Raw genomic sequence first — 21,317 nt, 5'->3', positions numbered from 1 at the left:
CGAGCTTTCAAACGGGCCGTCAAACTTTTCAAAACAGTACTAGCCCAATTGGCCATTAACATTTGAACGCTGCCGCAAGGGAACATCTCCAGTGCATTGCCGACTGAGTGTTAGTAGTAGTGAGACGGAGCTGCAACTATGGCGGAGCAAAGCCGCTGTCGCCTCCAGAGAGGGCAATACCTTGGCGAAATATCTGCCCTCTGTTTTCTACACCTTCCTCCACACTTCTCTCAACTTCCTTTTCTTCTTGCTGGTTTGTTCTCTTTCCTTCCCCTACATCCTTAATTTTGTTGAGAATAAATTTAAGTAAATAAAGTGTACTCTCTCTAAAAGGTTAAGCTTTTATAATGAGATGATCGCACACTTCAACATGGTATGGTATCAGATTAGACAGTGGTCCTGGAATCGAATCTTAATGCCACCCATTATCAAAAAGAATTTCCAGCAGACCCGCAAGGGTGGCTCAGTTGGTTGAGCATGGGGCTTTCATAATGGAGGTCTCAGGTTCGAAACCCCCTGCCAACGACAGCAGGGGATTTGCCTTCTGGGTCGAGCTCGTCGCACAGGGCTTGCCTAGTGCGGGTTACCTCTCCTGTGTGGTTTGTGAGCTATTGCACAGGAGCTGGGTTTACCCTGTGCGCACCAAAGGGTAGCGGCTGCGGGTTCCCATGTCATTAAAAAAAAAAAAAAAGAAGAATTTCCAGCAGCTTGACCCGGTAAAAAAAATAAATAAAAAATAGGCCTGCACGTGAGGGAACATGTTGAGAATGTAATTAAGTAAATAAAGTGTAGCTTTTAAATGAGATGGTCACACACTTCAATGATTTATTTCTTCTGAAATGGCATACATGTTCAGTCTTGTTGACATATGTGATGTTTTGTTAAGCAACATGCTCCTCCTCACATGCTAGCGTGATTTTTATTCTTCGGGTGGCTGTGACATTTGAACATATAAATTTTGTGCCACTTTTAGATTAGACGCTACACAATTCGATATGGTATCACAAATTTATCTGCTTTTGTGCTTGCCATTGCAAACTGCAACAGTTTGTTCTTCTTTAATACTCCCTCCATGTTTCGCTTCTAGAGAGTCAAACTATGTAAACTTTGATCAACATTCTAAAGTGTATTTTTTCATCAAATTAATATGAGAAAGGTTGCAACTTGTAGTACTTCTTGTATAGTTTTCGAATATCTAAATTTTAAATATTTAAGTTGAGCTAATCCAATTTGATTTCGAAACTCAAGTCAAATTTACTCTCGAGAAGCGCAATATGATAACTAATTTGGGACGGAGGGAGTACTATATTTCTACTGAAATGGTTCTAAGCATACAATTAATGGTTTCCACAGGAACGGGTTCACAAATTCTCGTCTATGATTTGACGATTGGGAAATTGATAAGATCATTTGATGTCTTCGACGGAATTCGCGTGCATGGAGTTTCTTTGCAGGCATTTAATAAACATTTGTCAGATTCACATGTTACTTTCAAGATTGCACTCTATGGTGAGAGGAGAGTTAAACTTTTCAGCTTGCAAATTCAAAAGGTTTCTAATTCCCAAACTGAGCAACAAGCATGTTTCCATTTGACCTTAAGTCTCGTGCTCTTGTTACCTAAGTTTTCTCACTGGGTTTTGGATGTTAGCTTTTTGAAGGTAAACTTTTTCCTTATTTATGAAATAGGTGCTTCCCGTGGCTTCTCCTTAAAGTTGTTGTGGGATTTATTCTTATTATGATACTTAACATGTGGTGGTAGTGGGATGGTGCTACTCCAAACAATAGTGGTGATTGTCTTGCCATAGGATGCAGTGACAATTCTGTACATATCTGGGATATGTGGAGATGTTCTCTGCTTTCCAGAGTAGGATGTTCAGGTTGGTTTGTTAATTATCATCTTTTCAATTTCATTTTTTTTGAACGCTAATTGGTTGTTGCAGATAAAGCAATGCATACAAGAGACAGTGCTAGCTGTTCTATTGTTAATTAGGAGACTTAATTCAACTGCAGATGCCAGGGTTTCATGCTTTTAACTTTTCCTCTTAATCTCATTTTTAGAAAGGTGTTTATTGTACTCCATGAGGATTTGGGGCGATGATGTTGGATCTCTCCACGTGGCATCTGGCACTATCTTTAACGAGGTATCAGGATTTGGTTATACCTTTTCCCATACCCTATCTTATCATATTTGCCTTGTTCAGTATTTTGTCCAAACCTAGGTGTATCTTGATACATTGCGTAGATGTTCATTTGTGTCAGAATCTGATAATTTTAACCCTAATTTTATCTATAAATAACTTAAATAATCAATCGATATAGTGTCAAATGCTAAAGTTGTTGGGGGTCGGCTAGATGAATTATTTGTCCATTCTGTTTCATTTAGGCCTATTTTTGTTCCAATATTAGATTATTTGTCTTTAAAGGCAAAGGGATTCTCTTAAACTAGATTTTCTATAAATCAAACTTATTCCCACGCTGACATACAAGAACAAAAAAACTCTTGACAATTACCAGACATTTTAAGCGCAACAACTACAACAGATTCTTAGTCTGAACTAGTTGATATCGTTTATATAGGTCCTTTACTTCTATTGTGTTATGTTTCTTTTTTTTTCCTTCTTAAATCTACATATTCAGGAGATTATAGGTCTTTTGAGACAATTCCCTCCCCAAGTGATTTGAGGTTTACCTGCTTGCACCTAATATTGCCTAGTGGTCAATGAGGTGGGTGCAAACCATGGAGAATGAGGTTTGAACCTCAATTCTCAGTAGAAACCAAAAACCTTCGATGAATTTTTTTCATTTTCTTAAGCCTTGCTGGACAAATTACCCGATATCCGGGCTGGTGGGAGGTAGCAGTTACCTGGTGGAATAATCAAGGTTCATGCAAGGTGTCCGAATACCACTGTTATTAAAAAAGGAAGTGATTTGAGGTTTATCTCATCATTTTCTGTCACTCATCTGATTATTGCTCATTTGCACTTACAAACCAATGCAAATGAAGGCACTACATGGGATATGTTTAAATAATTTTGAGGTGACCACCTCTCATCTAATCCTTGTGTCTGCTATTGCACTCCCGTCCCTTTGTATCACCTACAATCATCTTAATGTCATACTTATGGGTCAGTGCATATGGAAGTTCACATAGAAATGGCCAAAGCGCTATTTGCACACGCAATTTGTTGTGATCATTTTCTAATCTTGTTCAACCTTGTATGACCGTGCTTCCATCTTAACATTTTTATTTCTATGACATTCATCTCGTGGATATATTGGGCCTTACCGATCCAACATTCTATCTTACATAACATGGTTGATCTCACAACTATACTATGGAACTTGCCTTGTACTTTCTTAGGTATCATTCTATGGCATATCTGTCCCATAACACTCCTCTATTTCAACAATTTTGTTCCAATTCTATCTATCACATTTTCATATATCATGCCATCCTGCTAGAAAACTAAGCCTAGATATCTGAATTATTTGCTTTTAGGCACCACCATCATGTCTTATTTCATTTGTCTTGTCTCCACTTATGCACTTCGCTTGTTTGTATATTTTGCGTCTACATATTTTATCCTAAAACCTTTACTTGGCACTTTTCCACAGTTCCAATTTTTGACTTACTCCCTCACTCATAAGACGTATGGTTAACATTGATCTGCTCTCAGAAAAGCTGAATGCACACTATTCAGCTTTCATGGTTAACATTGTTCTGCCCTTAGGACCAACCGCAGTTTTCGAGACTCGGTGATAATGGGCCCGCCGCCTGTACTCTTCTCCATTTTAATTACCCGGCTTAGTTTGCATGGCTTGAACCTGTGACCTAAGTCACAAGTCCCTCAACCTTTTCCATTTGAACTAAGCCCTGGGGGTTACTCTTTTTCCACTACTTAGACTGTTCTCATGGAAAACTTTTTTTTTGTTGATATTTTTGCATGCTATAAACAGATTTTATGGTTTTTTTCCTTCAGTTTTGGCTGAATTTGGTTTAATAACTGAAGATATGCTCTATACCCTGTACGAGTCTCTTGTGGCTACAGTTTCTATCAGAACAAAATTATCACCTAATCGTTTTGTAAAATGGTTCTGTTCAATGTGGTAACGCTTTTTATGTGCTCCTCGATATCTGCATATGTCCTCAACTGGCGCTTTATTTTCTTGATCTGGGTTTGGCAGGTTCTTGTTTGGAAAGTGGGTCGTAAAGCTGATCTTGATGTTATTGGAAGTCCTACCGAAGACCTTTTAAATTTGACCAGTTACAAGGGTCTCCAGCTTCCTTATCAGCAATATGAAGCCATAAATATATGTAAACTAACTGGACATGAAGGTTCAATTTTCCGCCTTGCATGGTCTGCCGATGGATTTAAACTAGTATCTGTATCTGATGATCGCAGGTTCATATTTTTCTTACTTGACACCTATGTATATATTGAGTCATAGAATCATTTAGTCAGCGATTTAGGTGGTTTATTCTTTGTTCTTGTTAACGCAGTGCTCGTATCTGGATGTTTGGTGCTGATGGTCGGAACCACGTGGTTGACTCTGTCTTCTTTGGTCACAGTGCTAGAATTTGGGACTGCTGTATATTTGACTCTGTAAGTTCATGAAAGTACTTTGTAATTCACTTACACAGCATAGGGGAATATGCTTTTGAGCATGCTAATGTACTGCAGCAGTGCAGCTGCAGATGTTAAAAGTAACTCTGCAACTTTATAATAAAAGCTTTATAAATTGCCTAAAGCATTGGTATGGCTGGGGTTGACAGGGGAATATAGCAAGTCAGCTCGAAAAACCTGTCTGGTGTCTCACGTTCAAAATGGGGAATTTATGATGAGGATAGATGGATAAGCTTGTAAAAAGCGAAGAGGTGAAGATAGGGAAGATTGTTCGGGTTTTGGTTAAACTTCTTTTCCACAATAAAATCACATTTTCTGTAGCTTGAAAAGTCCACAGTGATGTGATTGTTTAGAGCTGCTGCATTTTCCGATCACACAAGAATATCAGTATGAATATGGATTCTTTCGAACCTTTGACTTTATTTTTATACTTGGAGAACAATCTAACAAGCATGAAATGACCAAAAGCCTACCTGTAATGACGTGTAGAACCCTGTCATTGCAAGCCAAAATCTTGCATTGATTATGAGGACAATGTAGCTCATAGGGTATTTTAGAAAGTCAAGAGTGCCCAACCACTGTTTTTTGTGAATTTAATGCCACAAGTCGTTTTACTCTATTAGATGGGTTCTGGGCCCTTCATGAGGGGATTTATGTGTTGATGATTCTATGTGGTAACTTTTATTGTAGAACTGTAACTTGTGATGGTTCATTAAGAATTTGTGCATTCCTTTCCTTCAAATGTGGGACATGTGAGGATCGCTTCTAAGTATTTTGCTTTGTCTGCCTATATATGGGACTCTGCTTAGTTAATCATAACGGCTGGCGAGGATTGCACATGTCGTGTATGGGGAATGGATGGCACACAACTTACAAGAATCAAAGAGCATGTGTAAGTGAAAGGAAAGGTTCATAATGGAAGTGACTTTTTGATTATATTATTTTACCAACTAAATCATTATTTCTCCTTTTTTATTTCATTAAAGTGACTTTATGTTCTGTTGTGTATGATTTTCTTGCCTTGTACAGCTTAGAATATACTGGTCTTATGATATAAATACTATATTGCATTTTATTGGTACAGTGGGAGAGGGATCTGGCGATGTCTCTACGATCCTGAAACAGCACTCCTTGTGACTGCGGGATTTGATTCTGCAATAAAAGTACACCATCTGCAAGTATCGTTTTCTAATGGGTCAGCAGGAGGTATTGTGGAAGTACAAGACTCAACTGTCCAAAAGGAGGAATTTGCTCTTTATATTCCAAATTTTAGAGAGCATTTTGGTGTCATGAACAGGTATAGCTAATGTTACAATTTATCTGTGATGATTTAAAGTTCATTTTGTCTTCTTGTATTTGTAGCAACTGGCCACTGAAATTCATCTTGTTTATCCCCAGAGTTCGGTATCCTGTGTGGGAGGGGGGAAGGTTAAGTGATTATGTTAAATGAGTAAACCTTGCATTTGTAAGATTCAAATCCCGTTAGAGACAAAAATGTTAGGTGATTTCTTCCAATCTGCTTAAAGCTTGGTGGCAGGTTACCTGATACTTGTCCTGGTGGAAGGATGCAAATATCCAGTGAAATAGTCTAGGTGAGTGCAAGCTGATCGGAAACCAGTGTTGTGGAAAAATCTTTGGGCCTGCATGTGTAATATTTTTTTTTCAGGGGTACTTGTAAAAAACAAGATGCATTTTTCAGGAAATTTCTCTTATATCGCTCATGCAACGAATCCTATCTTAGTTCTGCACAACTTATTTGTCCGCTCTTAAGTACATGATTTCTAAGTGCTTATTAACTGATCATTTGGCTTTATCTAATTTCTTTTTTTCACGCAGCAAAAGTGAATATGTAAGATGCTTGCATTTTTCTCGGGAAGATTCTCTTTATGTTGCCACAAACAATGGATACGTGTACCATGCTGAACTATATGATGCTGAGGATGTGAAATGGACTGAACTGCTCCATATTGGGGAGGAAGGACCAATAATTTGCATGGATTTGTTGTCACACTGTTCTAAAGTTACTAAAGATGTTCAAAATTGGGTTGCTGTTGGCAATGGCAAAGGCACTATGATGATCGCCAAAGTTGTTGGTGATGTCCTGAATCCTAGAGTTGAACTCACTTCTACATGGTCAGCTGAACCAGAGAGGCAACTACTTGGAACTTATTGGTGCAAATCTTTGGGACCAATGTAAGTTATCATGATGCCAGAAGTCATAATGATACGAGGAATGTTCGTGACATTAAATAGAAGATTGATTAACATTTTATAAGTCTATCTTGAGGACTTCCTGTTGACTTTTGGCAAATAAGATCTTTGCTTTCAGTACTACCTTTCAGTACCATTAGTATGCTATTGGCTTACAGACACACACACCCCCCTACAAACACACAGTTTTCATAAAATCTGCATCGATTTGGTTGAATATATCAGGGATTCTATCATTTACGTGTCTGATCTGGTAAAAGCCAGATATTCTGATGACCTTATCCTGTAGGTTTCTCTTCACTTCTGATCCTAGAGGCACTTTGAAATTATGGAGGCTGTTCAACCCTTTGCCCTCTGTTTCTCACGATGTCATGAGAAGGTGTTCTGTATCTTTAATAGCAGAATTCCGCTCATGCTTTGGAATGCGGATAATGTGCTTGGATGCATCAGTAGAGAATGAGGTCAATACCCTTTACAGTTTATGTATTGTGCAATTTAGCCAAGTCTGGTTTCAAAATTCATAATCTATTTCCTTTTTTGTAGGTTCTAGTATGTGGTGACATTCGTGGTAATCTTTTGTTATTTCCATTGCAAAGAGACACTCTATTTAGTATGTCTACAACTTCCGAAATAAATATAAGCCCCCTCAGTAACTTCAGAGGTGCTCATGGAATATCAACTGTGTGTAGCATCTCCATTGCTAGTTTTAGTCCTACACAACTTGAAATTCATTCGGTAAGACTTTGGATGCTTATTCAGTTCTACTAGTTTTTTTTTTTTGAAATGGTTATTCATTTCAACTAGTTACTTACTACTCCCTCCGGATCAAAAAGATGTCCACTTAGCCATTTGCACACCCCTTAAGAAAATACTAACTCCTAGACAAAAAGAGGTAATTTGACTAAACTACCCCTAATTAAATAGGTATTGGGATTTGATCACATAACACTTAATAGGGGCAAATCTAGAAAAACAAGATTTATTCTTTCTTGATTTGATAAGTGGACACTCTTTTTGACTCAAGAAAAAAATGCTAAGTGGACACTCTTTTTGATCCAGAGGGAGTATCATTAAGCAAATTCCTGCTTGGGTTTGAGGTGATCTGATCTTTTTGTTCTCTCTTCGTGATTTATTGAGTTTAAGGATCTGTGATATTTCATTTTCAGGCCTTTTATGCTGTTTTATATGATAAAGCTTTCAAAGACTATATTCGAATTAAGTGTAAAATGACAAAAAATCTGTACTAAGTCACGGAACATCTTTAAATAAATATACAAATGGAGGTTGACCTTTTATTAGTCCCTGTAGCAGTTAACCTCAAAAGATATCTTTTTGTCATTACTTTTAAGTGCTACAGAGAGAATCCCTCCATTATAACATTGGCCAAAAGTACATTTGAAAGTCCCTAACCACACATCTTCCTGATTAATTGCTTACGTGTTTGAATAAGAGATTAAAAAGTTAGCCTTAAGTGAGCTTTCTCCTTGTGCTTCTTCAAAGATTCATGATTAATTGCTATATGTTTTATATTTACATTTAATTCCTTTTATGTGATATTTTATCCAGACTGCAGTTTAAGAAGAGGTACCGCTAAAATGAAGAGAAAAATCAGAAGTAAAATTATTCTGTATTTGGTGTCCATATCATTAAACCAAAATAAAAAGGAAAGAAATAGAGAGGAATTTAAAGAAGAAGAAAACGAAAAGGATGCTGATAGTTTCCCTAGAAATAAGAGTTCTTTTACAATTCTAATAAAGTTTTAAAAGGTAATTTTTCACGTGTGCTGAGAAGTTTTGTCGAATTTCAATTTTTATGGAGTAGAGACGCCTAGGTTTAAAGATGATAAATGAAGAAATGTCTAAACTAGATTTTATAAGTTTTACATCAGAAGCCTTTTCCATTGGAGTTTGTTTATGTATCCCTTAGGGACTTATTAACATAGTGGTTTACAAAAATGACGAAAAGAACATATCAAGTTAGTCCTTGTGTGTAAAAGAAAGGAAAAAAGAAAAAAAAAAAAAAATCAAGTTAGTCCTTGTGTGTTAAATATCTCATCATCTTTTTTGTCCATTATAAATGTTCAGAATCGCCATCATATGAGTCTATACTAGAGCATAAACAACTACTTCAACATAAAGTAAGTAAGAAAGTTAAGTTGAATGGGGATAGCGGATAGGTTGAACAGAAATAAATAAACTCAGTATATGAAACGAAAAAAAAAAAAAAAAAAAAAAAAGAAGCACATTTTCTGTTTCTTGTTATATTTCTGTAATATTACAATTCAATATTTGTCCATGGCTTATCTTTTGCCTACCAAAGAAGAAGGAAGGAAGAAAAATGACCCTTTTTTCAGTTTCTATTGCTAAATAGAACATACAATTAAATTCTTACATATAAATATGCCACTAATAGTAGGAATTTCTTGGATTCATGGCCTGAAAGTACTTGAGGCAAACATGTGATTGTGTTGTCCAATGCAGTAGCTTTTCTCTTTTGTTCTTTATTTTCTTCAGACTGGAGGAGATGGGTGCATATGCTACTTTGAACATGATAGAAGTCGTCATAACTTGGAATTCGTAGGGATCAAGCAAGTGAAAGAGCTAAGTACAGTACAGTCAGTCTTCACTGATGCTGACCAAGAAGACGGTTTACCTAGCGGCAGCTGTGCGATAGGATTTTCTTCATCAGACTTTATCATATGGAATTTAATTTCTGAGACAAAGGTGTTGTCTTTCTTGCCTATTCGGTCAATATCTTGTCCCTCCCTCTCTCCTTATCTTCCACATGATAAAGATCTTACATATGCTGGAATAGGTTTTGCAAGTAACTTGTGGTGGATGGAGGCGTCCTCATTCTTATTTTCTTGGTGATATACCAGAGATGAAAAATTGCTTTGCCTATGTCAAGGTATAATCTTTTCCAAATCTATCAGTTTCCTATTCCACGATGATTTAGAGTATAGGAAGTGATCATACTGGCAAAAGCAGGTTTAGTCCAGAATGCTTAGGGAAGTAGAAATGCGCGACTTGTATAAGTAGTTATTAGCTGTGCTCAGAATAATAATTCTTCTAATCATTGCACTGATACCTGACCACTCCGTGGCTCTTTCTTTGCAGGATGGTATCATTTATGTTCATAGACACTGGGTGACCACTAGTGAGAGGGTGATGTATCCCAAAAATTTTCATTTGCAATTCCATGGCAGGGAGATACATACCTTATGTTTTATCTCGCAAGATTCATCATACAGTCTAAATGAGAAACAGGATACTTTTTCTGAGATGATTTGGGTTGCAACAGGGTGTGAAGATGGAACTGTGAGATTGACAAGGTAAGATGCCATTTCCGATTTTTTGAATCATTTATTTTATCCTGGGTCACAAATTTGTCTATGTTTATTTTGTTTAAACCATTTCCATATGTAATTGAGCTTCCTTGTTGTCTGCACATTTTCTTCGCTGATGTCTCAGATATGCTTCAGAAATTGAGAATTGGTCAACTTCCAAGCTGCTTGGTGAACATGTTGGTGGATCAGCTGTGAGATCTATATTCTTTGTCTCAAGGCTACATAGAATGGTGCTGGATGCAAATGACATACCTGAGAGTGTTAACAGTGAAAATTGGTTCTTAGAGGACTCAGAGGATTTTTCTTTACTAATATCAGTAGGTGCAAAAAGGGTAGTAACTGCTTGGAAACAAAAAAGTAAGATGAGAATAAGGGAAGGAACACTTGACACAGAGTGCAACATTAAAAATGATTTACATTTTGATGGTTCATTATCATCTGCACCTTTCCTGTCCACATCTTTCCAGTGGCTTTCTACTGATATGCCAACCAGAGAAAGAAATCATGGAAAACAACAAAACAATAAAAAAGTTAGTGGAACACTCAAAAATGGCGGATCATTTTCCTCAGAAGACAAGAGAAGCTATTCAGAACCATGCGTTCCAGATATATTTGAAAATGATTGGAGATATCTCGCAGTTACTGCTTTTCTTGTTCAAGTTGCAGGCACCAGGTCAGTAAATCAACAGTGATCACCATCATTTTCTCTCAAATTAGGTGAATATGATCAATTTGCCTCCTGTTTATTTCATCTGCAGGTGTTCAGTGTGTTTCGTAGTTGTTGCATGTTCGGACGCCACAGTTACACTACGAGCTCTTTTAGTACCCTATCGACTCTGGTATGTATGTACATTATCTCATCATGTCCTAATAACAACCCTCGTATTCCCTTCTGCAGAGAACATGCTGCTTTCTTGTTTCTGACCTGGTTGCTTGTTTCCAAAAAATATTTCAGGTTTGATGTTGCTTTGCTGACACCTTTGTCATCTCCAGTACTTGCTTTGCGACATATTGTTGTTCCTACACATCCCCCAGTTCAAGGTTGATTTATTACTTAGGTTTAGTTGATTAACAACTCTTCTCAAACTTTGTCTGTGACTCTGGTAGGATCTATAGGTTAAGATTGCTTTTTGAGCATAGTAAGTTCCCAAATGTATTTTAACAAAGATCCAGTAATCACATTCAAATTCTCCATTAATTAATTCAAACTAGGAATTTAAATAAAAATCTTACAGCTACTTATATAGACAAAGCTAGACGTGAGCATAATGGCACCACCAGCCTTCTTAATCTTGTTCTCAGTGTCTCTTAGATGAGCTTGGCCTTCACCAACACAGGCTGGGACAATGGCATACACTCTTGCCCAAGATCTATGGGAGTAACTGAACTGGCTAATGTTGATAAAGAAGCACTGTCCTCACAGCCAGCAGCCTTATCCGTCACCTTTTGAGGATGAGAGATCAGGGCTTCTTGTTTTGGAGCTTGTGGAAGTAGCGCATACCTTTCTGAAACCCGAATGCCACTCGTTAAAAAAGGGTGTGGGGGGTGGGGGGGAGGTCTCCCTCCCTTTAACTCTATGTGAAGCTGTTTGACTAAGCATGGAGTTCAAGAAAGAAAGATTTAATAAACTTATAGTCTTAAACACGCCGAGAGGGAGTAAGATATATGTGTAAAATGGGAAGTTTTAAGTTAAATTGTCATTTTCGAATAGAATAAAAAGAAAAGAGTGTCATGTAAAATGGCACAGAGGGAGTAAGATATAAGATGGGTTCTCTGTTATTATTGACGCAACTACTGTTCATATCATGCTTCACAAACTATTCCTACCTTCTGCATTTTTTGTTTGTCTTTGTTTTTGTTTTTGTTTTAGTGATGTTTTATTTTGGTTTTTGTTCAAACCTTCAACTCATAGAACAGCTCTCTTTTCTTCTATATTTGATCTTTGACACATCACCCAATGAAGATCTGAGGGAGGTGATGAAGCAGCTTATATGTAGTACCAGAAAAGAAAACGGGGCGGGGGGGTCTTCATCTGGTGTAAAAGAGAGAATAGCTACTACTTTTCCATCATATGCATTTGGTCATGGTAGACAAGATAATATAGCTAAAAAGATTAGAGAAATAAGGTGTATTTCGCAGAATTAGTGTAGATGGGAGTAGAGACATGTATGGACGTGGATCCACGTGTGAGACCTAGGCACCTGCCAGGGGTACCAACTAAGAAAGAGAGACATCCTCTGTACTAAATGACTATTAGCCTTTTTGGCTAAACTTCTAAAATCAGCTAATTTTGGCAAGTGCCTTTTTCAAAAGTACTGTTGGTGAGAAGCAATTTGTGTTTTTCAATTAGCACTTTTGAATGGCAAATAGTGTTTGACCAAGCTTTTAAAAAGTGCTTTAAAGTGTATTTTTTCTGAAGTGCTTTTCAAAAAAGTACTATTGGGGAAAAACTACTTTTTTAGCTTCTAGAAAACAGCTTCTGCTACTCCCCAAAAACACTAATTTCTCCTAAAAGCTTGGCCAAACACCTCAATAACAACATACCTAGTGAAATCCCACAAAGTGGGGTCTGGGTAGGGTAGACCGGTACAGTGTACGCAGACCTTACCCTACCTTGGGAGGTAGAGAGGCTGTTTCCGAAAAGTAGACCCTTGGCACAAGGATGAACACCTCAACGTTTTAAAATAAGCAGTTTTGGCCTCCCAAAAGCTTGGCCAAATAGACTATATATAGAAGACATGCTTAGGCTTTATAGAGTTTTCTCCTTGAGCACTAGATAGAGAGATGAGCTTTTCCACCTTTTCATAAAATAAGAGCCCTTTTGGATTGGCTTATAAGTTGCTTATAAGCTATTTTCAGCTTTTTTGAGTGTTTGGCTGGTCAGCTTAAAGTCATTTTGTGCTTAAAATAAGCTCAAAAAAGTAATTGGGCCCGTTTGACTTAGCTTATCTAAAGCAGCTTATAAGCTGAAAACGGCTTATAAGCTGCTTAAAATAAGTTGGGCTACCCCAACTTATTTTTTTTAGCTTATAAGCTGCAAACAGCTTATAAGCTGCTTAAAATAAGCCCATCCAAACAGGCTCTAAAACAGAGAGAGATGCGAGCAGACGGCCTAGCAAGTAGGGCCACAGAGATTAAAGGCACCAGGACAAGCAATTTTAGCTTCCTTTAGAGCAATCATGATCACAGCTTCTGCAGAAACATGTCAACATATTACACTTGTGCATTTTAATATCTATACAGGGTATATTCTCGATATGTTCTGCCAAAAGGAGAGGAGAGGGGGATGGGGAAATTTCTTATTTAGAAGTAGTAATAGAGAAATAAAGAACAATGGTGCTGTGTGATTTATGTCTATGAGAAAAATATGCAATTCAATATATTCAAAATAAAAATATTTTCCTGAAATACAAATGTGAAAAAACTTATGAAAGAAAATGTGTGAGGAATTACACTTGCAGTATTAATTTAGACATTCTGGTAAAGCAAAAAAGATCTTTCAGTATGAAGTCTTCCCAAGGGAATTGAATACGATTAACAAAATGAGGAAAATTTCGCAAGAGATCCGTAAGTTTTTATGTCGATTCTGTGATCTTTCGACATAATGGTATTGGCACTTAGAAGTTGTCAGCCTTCTGGGATTTTGAAAAGATGTCTACTGGTATTATTGGAACAACTGCAACTAGTAGATTCCATCTTGTTTCAAATGGGATTTGGAGAGAAATGGAGGAAGTGAATCTATTTTTGCATTTCTTCGGTGAGATTTTCTGTGTTGGTGAATAGTAACGCATGTGGTTTTTTTTGGGAGCTCGAGGGGTTTGAGACAAGGGGACCCTCTATCACCGATGTTTATTTTGGTTATGGAAGCTCTGAGCAGGATGATGGATGTAGCTGTCCCGGGGATAGGGGCCGAAGGGTTTTGATGCGACGGTCGGGGGTGTAGGGACAATATCTGTCTCACCTCGTTGTTCGCGAATGATACCTTTGTTTTATGATGCATTTCGAGACCCGCCGGACTATTTAGGTCAAGTTCTCATTTGGTTTCAGGCGGTATCGTGACTTAAAATTAATTTGGCGAAGTGCGAGATTATCCCTGCGGGGAGGTGAATAACATCGGGTCGCTTGCTCGTGTCTTCGAATTGCCGAGGTCGGAGCTCGTCGACTACATACCCTGAGTACCAGGTGAGGTGCCTCGAACAAGATCTTATGGTGTGAAATCCGGTTGTTCGTAGGGCGAGAAGAGACTAAGCAGGGGTGGCAGAAAAGATATTTGTCCAAGGGTGGGAAGGAAGTGCTTATTAAGAGCACATTATCGAGTATTCCCACTTACTACTTGTCTTTATTTCTTGCTCCAACTTCGGTCACTAATAAGTTGGAAAAGATTTAGAGAGATTTCCTTTGGGATGCGGCGGATGGGAAAAGGAAGTTTCACTTGGTGCGGTGGGACATTGTCACATCTCCTAAAAAATGGGGAGGCCTAGGAGTTAAGAATTTAAAAGTCATTACTAAGGCTTTATTGGGCAAATGGATTTGGAGGTTCGGGGTGGAGGTACAAGCTTTTGTGGAGGGGGTTGATAGTTGACAAATATGGGATTGTAGAAGGGGGCTGGAAGATTAGAGATATCGTTTTGCCTTTTGGTTGTGGTTTGTGGAGAAATATCATGAAGGGATGGGATAATTTTGTGAAAAATATCTCATTCAAGGTCGAAGATGGGAGGAGGGTATATTTTTGGGGACACAACTGGTGTGGGGACATATTATTGAAAGATGATTTCCGGAGTTTGTACAAAATATCTTGCCAAAGAGATTTGACAATTCAACAAATTTGGGGGACTCAAAGTGGAGAGACTTTTTGGGATTTGAGATTTAGAAGGGATTTTCAAGATTGGGAAGTGGACGAGTTTCAAAGATTGATAGATTTGCTTCATAGGCAAGTCAATCGGGTGGATAATCCCGATGTGTGGTGGTGGGCCCGGGGAAATAATGGAGTGTTCTCGTGAAATCTTTTATGAGAAACTTTTTGGTTAGGAGGAAGTCGATTTCCCATGTAATGCCATACGGGTTCCAAGCGTGTGGAGGAAGGTGTTTCTTCACTTGGCTAGCTGTACTGTAGAGGAGTGATTTTGACGGCGGAAAATCTTAGAAAGAGGAAGGTTGTTTCATACAATGGTGCATACGTTGTGAGACGGGGAGGACGTGGACCATCTTCTACATTGTAGGTTTACCATGAGATTGTGGTGGGACATGTTTGGGTGGTTCAACACTTCTTGGGCTACACCAAGAACTGTGATAGAGTTGATGGTTAGTTGGAAGAGCGAGAGGAGGAGGAGAAGACGAAGGGCTTGGAACGTGGTTCCTCTTGCATTGATGTGGGTTGTTTGGAATGAGAGAAACAAGAGAGCTTTTGAAGGAATAAAGTCAAGTTTTTCTCAGTTGAGGAGTAGTCTCCGCTCCCTTGTTTTCTTTTGGTGTAATCAGAAAGTTCCTAGTTGTATAGAGGATTGGGTGGAGTTTGTAGAGAATCATATTTTGTAGATTCTTTATCTTTTGGTATATCCCTTGTATATGGTTGTTTTTTTGGCCATGTTTATGAATGAAAATACTTTTACTTGATCAAAAAAAAAAAAAAAAATGTATTACCTTTATGTTGTCACAATGTTGGATTGATTCTTCTTTCCTTATAGGAACACATTGTTTACTTCTTTCTTTATGGGTGACAAAACAAGCCTCTACTTAGTTTTCTCAGGTTGTGGTTTACAGGTGTTTACTTGCATTAATATTCTTGTAAAGAAGTCATATACAGTTTTTGTTCCTTTTTATGTGATTAGAGGTTGGCGGTAATACCTGTGTCTCGTACAGCTTTCTTTCGTTCTTTTAATCTGATTGAAAATCTTGATTTTGCAGGCAATATTCAGTTTGGAAATCGTTATATTATTATTAGTGGATCTACTGATGGATGTATTGCCATTTGGGATCTTACTGATCATGTTGAAAATTTTATGCGGCAATTATCAGCTTTTCAAATCGGAAAAGGTCTAGACAGTCAGAAAAGGCCACGTACGGGTAGAGGAAGCCAAGGTGGACGGCAGTGGAGATCATTGCGCAGTCAAGTTTCTAATAAAATAACAGGTGATGAACAATTGTCGGAAGTTCCTGTTCTGAAGGGAAAGCCAGATAATGGTTTTGGTGCAACTACTGTCCCAGGAACTGACAAAAATGTGCAACATCATGCTTTGGGAGGGAATTCCCATTCGGTAGAGAACACAGATCTAGTTTCTCCAGACACCTCCACTGGCATGTGGAAGTATTACAGAAAGCATGTCCCTTGCATGTCTTCGAAGATGTTCACCAATCAGGGGTCAACTGTCTTCATGTTTCGGACATAAATGGTCATGAAGTTTCTGATCGAAGGTCTACATTTTATGTTTTGAGTGGGGGCGACGACCAGTCACTTAACTGTCTTAGATTAGATTTCTCTCTGACATCGATGGGGCAGAGTTCTGAAAGTTCAACTTTGGAGCAAAATAGCACCACCACATCACAGAATGTAGGGGGTGATGTTCATAATTATCAAGTGGGAAATCATGATATTAAATTTATGTTGCATGATAAAATCACCTCAGCTCACAGCTCTGCGGTCAAAGGTATACATTCTAATTTAGTTTTCATTAAAATGTGCATACTTGTCTTTCATTTTCTTTTTATTTTTTGGGTCGTGATATTTCATTGTGTCATTTAGCTGCAACAGAAAACGCTAGCTGTTTACCTTTCATGGTAGATTCTCAGGTGCTAAACCCCAGAACTATTTAATAAGTATAATAACTATAGAAGAGGGTTAGTGTAACTTACACCCCAATTTGGCCTTTACCATGAAGGTTCGCAAAAAGAATCATCTCCTAAATTCTTGCTTCAGTGTTGGGGTGTCCAACTTGTATACAAGCCAGAGTTTATTCTTCTATCACATATTTACAAAGTAGAGTCTGCACCTTGTGTGTAAAATCTGATCTTGTGTAGCTCAGTTTTTTCTCATTTCACATCCTGCTCCCCCTGGTGTCAAGTTTCTACCAGCCCTTTGTTTTGAATTGATTCCTGTGTCATGTTTTTTTTTTTTTTTCCTGAAAAAGGTAACAACTGGTATATAGCAGAAATCAACACCAGGGGTGTTTCTGGAGGGTAATTACAAACTCCACCAAAAAAAGGAGCCAAGAGAGGAGCTAGACAGAGAGCTAATCAGCTATCTCATTACAATTTGCCTATCAGTTCTATAAGGTCCCATGTATCCTTCAAAAGATAATGTTTGCACCGCAATTTCAAAAAAAGATAATGTTTGCACCAAAAAAAAGAAGAGACGAAGAAAGTTCATCCTAATTAAGTGGATGGAGTTGCTAGAATCTTCGAAGAGTCTTGAATTTCTTTCCTTCCAGGCTACCCACCCGATGCAGGCTGGGATGATTAGCCACCAATTTTCCTGTCCATTTCTTTTGCCAATCCCCTTCCAACTGCTTAGAAGTTCCTAAGTGGTCTTGGGCATAACCCAATTTACTCCTAAGATACAAAAGAATATGTGCCACAGATTTGCAGTTGTCTTACAATGAATGAAAAGATGATCATTGTTCTCCACATCTAGTTCACACAGTATTCATCACGAGCAAATCTGGAAACCTCTTCTCTGTATATTGTCTTGAGTCAGGCATGCTTTTTTCCACCACTGGCCAGGCAATTCAAAACCATTCAAATTTGATCATCAGTTTGGCTTCATCCACCCATTTTGAATTAGCTAATGTCGTGAGCTTTTATTAAATTCTAAGTAAGCTCATTTAGTTCTATATGCCATTAGAAATCTATATTTCTGCTATACCTATTAAATGAGTACTCACAAAATTATATCAATATTTTCCTTATCAAAATGAGTATTCTTATAAACCTTTATTGTCTAGATTCATAAACCCCTGTATTTCATTTTTTACCAACATCCATTCTGTGGAACTGGAAAGCAGAGATAATGATTTGGAAAAGAGAAGTAATTGGGAAAAATACCTGAAGCTCTTTCTGGCCTTATCCAACCTTATGTATATTCTTACTCGTTACTTCCCTTAGGATCATTCCTTGTGTCCATCCAAATGTTCGGGCTACTTTGCTTTTTTAATCAACCTCATTTTGAAACGTTGTAATGCACAACTTATTCTTTCCGACCCATCAAATGCCTACTCTTCTTGAGTTTTCTGAAATTCCCCCAGCATCTTTTCGCTTTCCTATAAACCCCATCCATTAAAGAATTAAACCCAGAGAAAAAAGGTTGTTATTCCTAGGGCTATCATCTGGAAAATTGTTGTCTAGGCTCCTGATAACTATGGCTAAAGATGTGGATTGGTGGCTAGTAATCCAGACTTTTTCACTCTGGTTTCGAGCTGGTTGTACTTGATTTGACTTGAGATTGCAGAGAGCTAAAGTTGATACTAGGGCTTCTTTTTTTTTCCTGGACATGGAAGATTACTGAATCTGCAGTTGTTATGTAAATGATGATAGAAATAGCTGCCAAAACTGGGTGAAGGAATTTCAGTGAGTTCATTCTTACTGGAGCAGCCTATACCAAGAAGGTGTATTGTTTGACAAGTAAAAAAGGGTACCCTTGCCTATGAAGGCTAAACCTAGTTTATGCACTGAGAAAGATCATTTTGCGGGAAAATCTATCATGCAAAAATGGCCCCTTCTCCTTACCTTTCCTGTGCCTTACCTCATTCCTTTACAAATTCTGATGAGACTTATCCTTTTGGAGCTCATGTAACAGACTACTGAAGCCTCCAGATTAAGCCAACACAAATCCATACCGAATAAAAAAGTTGAAAATAAGTTTTGTTTTTGTGGGATTTAACAGAAATTTGTGTAAAATGTAAAAAGTACGTGTACTTTTAAACCCCGTCTATGGTTATTCTCTCTCCTGTTCTTGATGCACTGCCCACACTCATAAGACACCAATTATTACTGGGAATAGGCAGTTTGAGGCTTTGAGCTGTCTCACTTTTTCTCTTGGGGGTCGCCCTACTACCATATTCTCCATCTATATGCTCTTTACCCATTGATAACTATCAGAGTTTTTTGTTATGTCAAATGATAATGATAAAATCATCATTTGCACGTAAGGATTGACCTGCACCTGATGTTAGTCTTGTTCTCTGCAGGTGTTTGGACAGATGGTCGTTGGGTATTTTCTACTGGTCTTGATCAGCGCATCAGGTGTTGGCATCTAGAACAGCGAGGCAAACTAACTGAGCACAAGCATATGGTTGTTAGTGTACCAGAGCCTGAGGCATTGGATGCTAGGTCCTGTGGAAGGTGGGTAATCCTTTCTTTCATGCTTTACTGTCGGTTTTCTTATTTAATCTTCCATTCTTCGCTTCTGAAAACCAACCTCCTCCACCTCTCTTTCCCTTGCTTTAAAATATTCTTTAATAAGACCGCCTGCATGTCTTATTCAGGAATCATTATCAGATTGCAGTCGCTGGGAGGGGAATGCAAATGTTTGATTTCATCGCACCTGATGACATGGAGGGTGGAAATTAAGGTTTTTCTCTATTGTATATCACATTTTTGAGGAATGCAAAGTAGGCGAGGTTTCTCGGTTTTGAGTAAGAAGTGTGAAATAGTGTAGCATATGTTATGACATACAAGGAAATTCTTATTCTTTTAGAATGTATCATTAATATTTGGTACTTGCTTAGGCATTCAGAAGGTGAATTATATGAGGTACCAACAATTAGTTAAATACTTGACCCAAGAAAATAATCTTGTATGTTTAGTTATTAGGTAGCTTTTGCAGGCCAAGAAAACACTAGTGGTTAGTGAGATACCCGAGAATTTGTAAAATATCCTGAGGCATCTTAAAAGGTACTTTTGATGTCTCTTTCACATAGCATTGTAATGGTGGTATTACTGCTGCCGCAGTTCATTGTCTTATTCTATCTTATCTGTTCATTTCATCTGCTTGACATATAATGCTTTTCTTGTTTATGCACATCCAATTACTTCGATGTTATCATTAGATAAATTTTCTGATCTTGTTGAATGCTCTCATGTTGTGCGGATATTCTTAGAATTTTTATTTCGTTCTATTGGTTTCCTGTTCCATCATTGGGTTGATATGTGGGATTTATCGTGTAATTTTCAGCTGTACTTGTAATGTTGTTGATAGCTAGCTCCGATCTTTAATTAATGCTTTCATTCTTTGATTAGACTCGAGGGGAATATGCAATTAACTAAACTAAAAAACTTTCTAAAACTATCATGTCAATGAATCTGAGAGAAAGTAATTAGACGTTTTAAAATGAATGAGTTATTTTTGCCTCTGCATTCTACTAGGACACGTAATAACTTCTAATGTCAAAAAATCACAACTTCTATGGTTATAATTCAATTACTTATTTTATCCCAAGATAGTAACGTCTCAGAAATTATTGTAGTATGTCTTTAGTCAGTTAATGTTTCGCGTTAAGAGTTAAAAAGAAATAAAAAAAATAAGACAGTCCAGTACACTAAGCTCCCGCTATGCGCGGGATTCAGGGAAGGGTCTATTGGACGTAGCCTTACCCTGCATTTTGCAAGAATGCTATTTTCATGGCTTGAACCCGTGAGCTCCTGGTAACAATTTTACCGGTTGCTCCAAAGTGGGGGTGTCAAAAAAATATGAAAAACCGCCCGAACCTAATCATATCGAACCGATTTATAGTGTTTTTTCAATAAAACCGTGAATTTTTATTTAAGCTTATAACCGTCCCGAATAATTAGGGTGGTCTTTTTAATTTATATAAAAAATCGAAAAATTTCCGAACCGAACCGAATAGCCTTACATGTATGAAATATATTTTATATATTACAAATATGTTAAATGAATATACAAAATATATTTTATAAGTTCTGTTTCAAATATAAAAAAGAATTTTGGCCACTAAATGTTGGGCCTTTAGTTGATTGGATTTAGTTTCAAAAGGATACCTCATATACATAGTCATATGATCATAGATTTAGATGATTTAAGTAGGCATTTTTTGTTATAGTTAGCACTAACAGAAGTTTACCTCCATCTTGATCTCCTCTACTATATTGCTTGATGTATATGTATCAAATTCAAGTTGTGGTTT

General features: G+C 37.6%; 1 protein-coding gene across 1 annotated transcript; it reads left to right on the top strand.

Moving 5' to 3' along the window:
* The first annotated feature begins 25 nt into the window (after positions 1 to 25).
* LOC132063295 (uncharacterized) lies at positions 26 to 20,132 on the top strand. The gene is given in 21 exon segments (XM_059455773.1): positions 26 to 253; positions 1,354 to 1,658; positions 1,760 to 1,877; positions 2,059 to 2,141; positions 4,186 to 4,403; positions 4,502 to 4,604; positions 5,435 to 5,517; positions 5,710 to 5,922; positions 6,462 to 6,818; positions 7,126 to 7,297; positions 7,380 to 7,571; positions 9,350 to 9,559; positions 9,651 to 9,743; positions 9,953 to 10,167; positions 10,307 to 10,855; positions 10,941 to 11,021; positions 11,138 to 11,223; positions 16,087 to 16,487; positions 16,490 to 16,826; positions 19,362 to 19,515; positions 19,659 to 20,132. Coding segments are annotated over 21 exon segments (4,170 nt in total). The 5' UTR covers positions 26 to 138; the 3' UTR covers positions 19,744 to 20,132.
* Positions 20,133 to 21,317: the final 1,185 nt, after the last annotated feature.

The sequence above is a fragment of the Lycium ferocissimum genome, chromosome 7 (genome assembly GCF_029784015.1).
Source record: "Lycium ferocissimum isolate CSIRO_LF1 chromosome 7, AGI_CSIRO_Lferr_CH_V1, whole genome shotgun sequence".
In the NCBI taxonomy this organism is placed as follows: Eukaryota; Viridiplantae; Streptophyta; class Magnoliopsida; order Solanales; family Solanaceae; genus Lycium; species Lycium ferocissimum.
Note: the sequence above shows the minus strand (reverse complement) of the source record. Positions and strands in the feature narration are given on the sequence as shown.